General features: G+C 36.0%; 1 protein-coding gene across 1 annotated transcript; it reads left to right on the forward strand.

The window, feature by feature from the left end:
* Nucleotides 1-882: 882 nt before the first annotated feature.
* Nucleotides 883-1872, forward strand: LOC108375922 (cadherin-related family member 1-like; the record flags this gene model as incomplete). The annotated part of the gene is made up of 2 exons (XM_017632076.1): nucleotides 883-1061; nucleotides 1750-1872. Coding segments are annotated over 2 exons (302 nt in total), but the record flags the coding sequence as incomplete, so codon positions are not given.
* Between the last annotated feature and the right edge of the window lie 7057 nt (nucleotides 1873-8929).

The raw sequence follows: 8929 nt of genomic DNA on the forward strand, positions 1-8929 counted from the left end.
AATGGCATACCACTCATGAAGCGGCGATAATATTTGTTTAACACTCCGAAGAAAAGCCAAATAAACTGCACATGAAAAATCATACCGAAGTATTGGGATGCGGTTGCTGCTTGGGTGGAAAGCTCATATTATGTTACCGGGTGGAAAATTGCTTTTATTGAACCATTTTTTAATGGCCCATCGTATGATGAACCACTGAATGTTACCAGATATGTATAGTCGCGGAAGTCAGCTCAAAGAACGTCATTTAAGCTGACCCTAAAATATTATAGTAAGGAAAAAAAAGATAGTAAAAATGGTATAGTATCACAAAATGTCAGCTACTCGTTTCATAAGTCGACTAAATTATTAACGCCTCAGGTTCAGGTATCCAATGTGGGCAAAAACTTAACGAATTTTTGTTATTCACATTCACAGGGAATGTGCTTTGAAGTTCCTCCGTCTTCAAGGCAGAGCTAACATTTTAACACTGTGGTCTTAGCAATTTGGTGCACATAAAAATAGAAGCAACCCGTTAGAAACCAAGAATAATTTAACAGAAAAATAATGGCCGAAAATCCTTTTTGCAGGCTCATTCTGAAACCTTCACCCACGCTTTAGTTTTTTTTTTTGTTTCTGGCCACTCGTGAGGTTTGCTCATATATATATAGCTAGGTGCAAAGGTAATTAATGAAGGGAAGAGTACTAATCAGCACCCCAAGCGTATGTATTAAATAATATCTGCCATGCAAAATGTGAAATCATCTGCACAATCGAAGACAACGTTTGCTTACTTGACCTCTACTTTTTGATTTATTTTCACAATTTTTCTTGTTCTTACTTGTCTGTCTATCTGTTTATTTGTTTAACTGCTACTGCATCGTTTATTTATGTTTTTTACAGTTATTGGCCAACAAACCACGCCGCCAGAATTGCCAATTTACGGTGATCCCTACACGGAAATTGCACTGGATCTAGTCTTCCCAAAGGGGAATCCAACATTCCTGCTCGAAGGCAAGAAACTGCAGCTGCTGCAGCCGCTCGATCGCGATGAGGAGAATCTGAGTCACATTGTCTTTCAGGTAAGTATTTAAGTGCAACGACATCTGTGCTCTGTGTGTTCTAAGTTATGAGTTGAGTAAAGGCAAACTGGGGAAGCAGCATGTGTGCACAAGTTTGTGTTTGTTGAGAGTGTGTTTGTGTGAACATATGCAATTCGGTGCACCAAAGGCGGTACGCTTGTGGTGAATGAATGCCTTGCCCATACTCACTTACTTATGCACACACACATTAAAGCATGGATAGGGATGTGCAAAAGCGGTCATAAAACGCTATTGAAACACCAACGAACAAAAAATAAATAAAAAACAAAAAACTAGCAAACAAAATCGAACAAGCTCACGCTGGCCTGCCGCTGTGAGATTTTTCCTGGTGAAATGCAAATTTTTATGGAAAAATTTTACAGTTGCACGCCAGTTGCAGTAACACACAAAAAAACGCTTAATAAACAAATATGCAAGCATTTTATGGCTGCTTTAGTTTTTGCGATTTGGCGTGGAGCGAAACAATTTTTTAAGTACATCTTATTCCGCCATTATGATACATACAAACATACATAAATAACTACCTGTGACTTCGTGTGCGTGAGGATATGTGTGCGAGTGTGTTTGTATGTGTGTGGTTACTAGCTGTTTTGTTTATTTAATATATATTTTATTTTATTTTGTTTTTGTTTTTGTTTTTCTTCATTCTCATTTCGCTGCACCACAGGTCTCCTGCACCATTCGTGCAACAAACAAGCGACGCAACATTCCGATTATTGTGCGCGTATCTGATGTCAACGACAATGCGCCGCGCTTCATGAACACACCCTATGAGGTCACCGTGCCGGAGGTAAGAAATGAACAATCCTTAAGAACAACAAACGAAGAAAAAAGAAATTAAAAACTTTCCTAAAAGCAAAAAGCAAAAAAAACTATTTCCTTTAATTTCGCAAGCGAACCTCTTCACTGCAATCTTGATAAGCCGCTTAGCGGGAAGCTCTACGACTTGCGCCGTCTTTCCAACAGCACAACACCACAAATGCAAAGTGCCGCTTTGATTATTTGCTGTGTATATATAGTATATTTGGCAAAGCGCAAATGCGCCGCTTGTGTGCGCTTTATGTACAATATTCACAACAACAACGCAGAGCAGCAGTACTGTGCTCTACCTAGAATTGCAGCACAATCATTGCGGGCAACGAGAACAATTAAATATGAAACGTTCTACTAAAGCAGCGCGCCTGCGCAAAACTGCTGCGGATGCGCATGCCGTTTGCGGCCCAGCTGGTTTTCTCCTGTGCCTGTGTCAGCCGCGCTTAGTCCATTGGCAAGTTAACTAACCTGGTGGGTGGTTTCTTCTGGTCGCAACTGGTTTTTCGCGCCCACGCGCAACTTCAACTTCATACAAAACGCAAATATTGCTCTTAGAGAAAATGCTTTAAAACGTTTGCTAACTGCTGTGGTTATTGCTACTGTCATACTGCTGTTGTTGCTCTCCTAAATGACTCACAAGTCAATTCAGTTAATATTGACATTTACTGCAGAATAAATGAACATACCACATAAATATGTGCAAAAATGTTAAAGCACTGAATGGCGGGCGATCTTAAAAGTTGTAATTGGACTTGGAAAATAAGCATAAATCAAAAGACTTAAGCAGCAAACTTGCCGCAAGCTTTAGGGATATATGTACATATGTATGTATGTATTCACATAAGTATGTTAGCAATTTTCTTAATAGAAGTTTAAATCGACGAGTATTTAGCATAAATTAAGTGAACATGAAATTACTTTTTATTCTAATTTTCAAGATATCTGACTGAAATTTGGAAAACGGATGTATTTTATAATGTATTAATCATTTGTCGACGGACTACTTGTATAACATAAAACAGCTCCCATACAGCTGATTCTTCAGATATTGGGTTTTTTGTCATAACTTCCATATTAATGAAGCTGGGAGCATAAAGATTCATGCAAGGGAGACGTCAAAATAGGATATTTAGAAGAAGAAAAGCACAAAGGCACAGATTTAAAAAAAGAGTAAAGAAACCTAAAGATGAAGATAAAAGGGGAAGGCAAATTTAAATATTTTATATAATGGCAATGGTGGGTGAATGAAGATAAAGATCTGGGTAAATGTAAAGGGAAAGATAAAGATAAAAATGAAAATATAAATATATACATATACATACATATAATATAAAGGTAATAATAAAAATTAAAATGAAGACTAAAATAGAGATGGAGAAAGTGATAGAGATAAAGAGATGTGTTATTTTATGCTCTGTTGTGTTATGTTATGATATGTTTTTTATGCTATTTTATGGTATGTTATGCTGTGCTATGTTATGTTAAATTGTGATATGTTGTGTTATGGAATGTTTTGTTATGCCATGTTATCTTATGGTATGTTATGTTCAACTACGTTATGTTATAATACATTATGTTGTGCTATGTTATGTAACTCCCCTTTTCTAATCTCACACCAACTAATGCTGTTTCATCTCGACTTACCTTGTCTCACCTGAAGTAATATTAACTCAGCTCAACTCACCCTAATAACCCATCTTAATTTATCTAAACTCACTTCACTTCATTAACTCAACTCAATTCAACTCATCTTGATTTTACCGGTTGAATTACAACAGCTGGGCGAACACTAGTTATTTTTGAAGACAAATCTTCTTCTTGCTTCTGAAAAAATTGTTTTACATCTTCTCGAATTTAAAATTTTTTGAAAATTTTCAAGTTAAATATGTTTTTTTTTTAACGAAGCGACAATCATTATTTTCTTACGTTTAATGCGGCCGCTGTGGTGTAGTGGTAAGCAGTGCACGCTGCCACTCCGCATGGCCTGGGCTCAAACCCTGGTCAAAGCAGCATCAAAAAAATATAGAAAAAAGGTTTCGTTCTTAACAGCGGTCGCCCTTCGGCAGGCAATGGCAAACCTGCGAGCCTATTTTTGCTATGAAAACCCGTTTCTCACCTTTGTGTGACAACATTAAGGCGCACACCACAAATCGAGGGATAAGCTCGGCCCAACACAAACACACGCGAAGGGATTCTTTGACGAGGACAAAAGATCTGCACCGTCCGCGCGATTTTTAAACATGAGATGTCAAATTAAAGCGCTTGGTCTGTAAATGTGCAAACTGATTTTTGTTTTTCGAAAGAAGCTGCCGTCTGTTGATAATTTTAACTCAAATTATTTAACGATCTTCCGAAGTGAGGTGTCAAATTAAAAGGCTTGGATTTTAGATGTGCAATGAGGTTTCGATTTTTTGAAAATATATTCAAATTATTTAAACAAATGATTCAACTATAACAAAATGGGTATCAACCGAAATGGTTTTGGAGGGCTTTGCTTATTAGCTGAACTATAGGAAGGTTGCCACCTGTCAAAAAAAAATCATATTAGGTAAGAGAAATATGTATCACCACGTGGGTGGCAAACAAAGGGGTTTCAGAAAGCAGTAATGAAATATAAAAACATGGATGCCAAATGAAGGAATGTTAAGAAATCTTTGATTTGAACTTTAAGAATATTTTTGAGGTGATGGAGGAGGGTTGCCACCTATTTAAAAAATTAAATTGAAAGAATTAATTCAATTTTCATTTCTGAATTGTATTTAGCGGGGTTGCCACATGTTTGAAAACTTAAATTCCACTTAATTTATCAGTTAATTAAAATATGTATCGCAATGTACGACGAAGGAGAGTTAACAAGGATTAAGTTTCAAAATACTTTCGAAGAGGGCTGCCACCTGTTTGAAAGGTCTAACTCAGTTAACTAATACAATAAGTATATGAAATATGGAAATACCTTAATCAAACGACTGACCTGACTTTTACTTAGGAGGGTTGCCATTAGTTCGAACAATTAAATTCAAATTGATTCATCAGTTTAGTGAATGACAATGTCAGACGAAAAAGATTTAATAAGATTTGACTCTGAAAATACTTTTGAAAAGGAATTTCAAAAATGAGAGGTCGAATTAAAGCCCTTAGCCTGTTGATGTTTGATACGGTTTTATTTATTTATTTTTTTTAACTAAAAATTTTTTCATCGGTATAGGGTGATTTGAGATTTCATGAAATTAAATACATGCACTATGCGAGACTGCACTTCACTCAGAAACAACTACACGGTTTTAGATGAAATATGTCACTCGGATCTCTTATAACTCCGACTTTTGGAATATTTTGTTAAGTTTTTGAAATTCAATTTTGGGGAGTTTTAATGCCATGCGGGTTCACTAGTGTGGATTATTATTGTAATATGATAAAAAATATTGAATTTTATTATTTCAGTAGTACAATATGAAAAGAAGGTCCTTATTAGTTGGTTTTCGCGTTGTCCACATCGGCTTTGGGATGACCGAATAGATGGTTTATACCGGTTCTGTATCCGTTCATCTTTTCCATTATTTGACATATAAATAGTGAAAAGCTTCTTATGGAGGACTTATCAGATCTAAAGGCACACTGATGCGACCCAATCGCCTCGTTGACGGTGAGCTTTAGAGCCTTTCGCATAATATGCCAGATCGACTTATAGCCGATGCTCAGAAGGCTGATCCCGTGCTAGTTGGCGCATTTGGTGGGGTTTCCCTTTTCATAAATTGGGTGGCGTACACTTCACTTCCCGTGTTCAGGCATACATACATCTCCCACCCACTGTATTCCTCAAAGGGTTAATGCATGCACGCTATCACGCTATCAAATTAGCATCTCCGTACTTGAAGGTTTTCTTTATTTTCAGCCCCGAATCCGCTTTTCATAGCTCCATAGTTAGGTTTTTCTAATAGCAGCGTAAAGCTTTTCTTTTAAGATCCCACTACTTATGTGTGAAGAAACACTCTTAATAATTTAGTTCGCTAAAATTGCATTATTGCATTACATCATAATATTGAATTAAACCATGAATAAGTATCTACTAACCGTCAAATGTACTTATGTAAGGACATACAAAAAAAAAATATGTATGTAGATATATGCATGCATCGTCGGTATATTAGGTATTAGGTTAGGCTGCCCGATTGACAGACATGCAACCAATGCAACATCAAAACGATCACCTTCGCTGTCAGAAATTTTCACATGCCAAGATGTTGGCCCGTGCAGTTTTTTTTCTGTTTCACCTTTTTCGATCTGCTTTTTATTGCTGTTATTAACTGGATATCTCTCCAGAGCATTGCCCTGGGAAGTAATTTTGCATGAAGAATAACATGAATGCAGATATAGAAGAGATTATAAAAAAGCTGTTAAATAACCCATAAAAGTAATATAAAATTGTCTGAGTCATGTATGTTTGTATGTATGTATGTAAGTAAGTTATGGAGCATTGACATCTTGTAGGTTGCATGTTGTAGCCGGTTTCATGCAGGCGTTGCTCCTTTGAATAAACTCATTTACTGCAAGTCTTAGACGAATGCATTTACCATACTTAATAATAACAATTACATCTAAAAAAATATATGTATGGGTAACAGCGTATAGATGTGGATATTTAAATAACAGTTGTTCCCACTTTTTCTAAGCTCTATAAAGTAATGTTCTTCAGTTTCCATGAATAGAATAATTTTTAGTTCTTCATGTGCACTGAGCACACAGCGTAAATTAAGGGCCGATTTCTCAAGTATTTGTTTTAAATTTATCTGCCCTTTAATGCTAAATGGCCTTAATGGAAACACCCGTTCCATAATAATAGTGCACGAGGTTTTCAATAACTTTCTGAGAATGAACTCTAAGCAGGTTTAGCTATTAGAAGCATAGACAAAATTTTTAAGAGACCTCTAGACCCTTTATTTAAATATTACCATCTCCTGGCCGGTAGTAGCCACCAGATCATTCGTATGAAAGTTCACATCACTTTTTTATTCAACACAATTTTTTCCTTTAAATTTGGGCGTGTCGAAACATGTTTTTGTAAGTTCTTCCATATGTACTTATGTGACTTATGTTGGCCAGAGTTATGCAGACGAAGCTGCACAGTTGGTTTGACAGTATTCGGCGGTCATGCTCTCACTTTGACTTTCGCTAAATGCTGCTTCCTGGATCAAAGTTAATTTTCATCACCCTTACATCCAGATTTTTTTAAATAAAGTAGAGTTACCCAGCCTCTCCTTGCTGTGGCTCAGTCAAATAAAATGGACATTTGTATGAAAATCAGAGGTGAACGTATATAGTTATTAAACTCTTTTCAAAAATATATTCCATCAAGCTCTCTTAAACCTCATTAGTTTGATATCCAAATTGTAATACATTGTATTTAATTTTTGATCGAAATTTTTCAAATAAGTGGCAACTCTCCATTTTTAAGTTTTAAATCATCCGGAGTTTACAGTGAAAAATTAGAGATATAATTATTCTATTTGTTGTTGTTTTTCCTTAGATGTGGAGCTTCTTCTTTATCACATTCCTTTTTTTATCACATTTTTTGCCATAACTATGGATCCATTTATCGGAGAGCGAACAAACAAAACCTAAACATGTTCCACAAATGTTTCAAAATTTGTGAAAATTTCATCAAAATCGGTCCATTGGTTTTTGGGTAAATGTGTTACAAAACCTTTGGAACTTTATTTAATATATACAAATATATATATATGTATGTATGTATGTATAAATGTACACACAGTGCGGTATAGCAGTTACAGTAATCGTATTTTTTCATATGTTTCAATAATTCATCATATACAGTCAGCGTCATACAGAAGAACTCGCGAAAATGCAAGAGGTTCCACAACTAATTATGAAACTCTCATCTTCAGCTGTCAAATTTAGCATCAGAAATTACCGGGGGGCTACGACGAGTTGGAGGTGGGCAAAACTCATACTGAGTGCTTAACACCCAACAATCTTCTATATACGTGTGGATTTATAATACTAATAGATTGGCGCTTACACATATATAAGTGTTTGGCCGAGCATCTCCTCCGATTTGCGGCGTTTGCCTTGATGTGGTCACACAAAGTTCAGAAACCCGCACTTTTACGCCACCTCCGAACGTCGATTGTATTTTTTTGAGAAGCTGTTTTTCATGGCAGTATACCCTCGAAGGATTGCCATTGCCTGTCGAGAGGCGACCGCTACTATACCAATTTGTTTGTTTTTTTATTTATTTCTTTTTTATGTTGGGATTTCTGGTTTTCGGTACAAAAGAAAAACTACTTTTATGAGCGCAGATAAATTTAAAAAAATTCACTTTATCATTGAGCGCCCTTGTACGAGCTAAACATGCCTGCATTTTAACTTTAATGGAAAAACTAGTCTAACATCTGTACACTCATCCAATTTATACTAAAAAAAAAATATGCATGCACTTAATCCAGTGGCTATCAGTCAAACAGTAAGCAGTGATGTTCTCATCAAAACAAACGAACAAACAAAAAAAATTTCGTTGTTCCATATGAATGTTATGGCGGCAATTGCAACTTTAATGTCATCAACCACTTTGCAGTTGCTTACCGCTTTTTAGCTGTCGATAGCCGCTGTCACTTGCCACTACAATCTACAAGTAATTCACTCAAAATGCAGCAAACACTTAAATCCGGCAACGTAGCTAAGCAATCAATTGTGCGGACAAGTTGTAAACTGAACGAATAGCAGCTACAAAAAAAAAAATAAAAAATGATATGAAACAAACGCAAAAAACACAAAAGTAAAGTCGCACAAAATCATTTAAAACCTCAATTATTATCAAAGTTCATACGCAAAAAAAAAACACAGCGTTTTTTTTTTATCAATTTTGTGCGTATTTTCGTTAATTAAGTGACAGTCAGTGCTGTATGCTCGAACATGTGAAGGCTTAGCCACTGCTTGTGGACAACTTGTCAATTTGGCGCAGTTCGATGTTTGATTTGAGTAGTTGCTGCGGCAGTTAGTCGACGTACTTAGTAACA

Source organism: Rhagoletis zephyria, unplaced genomic scaffold (assembly GCF_001687245.7).
Source record: "Rhagoletis zephyria isolate East Lansing unplaced genomic scaffold, Rhagoletis_zephyria_1.1 Rzeph_scaffold_09611, whole genome shotgun sequence".
NCBI lineage: Eukaryota > Metazoa > Arthropoda > Insecta > Diptera > Tephritidae > Rhagoletis > Rhagoletis zephyria.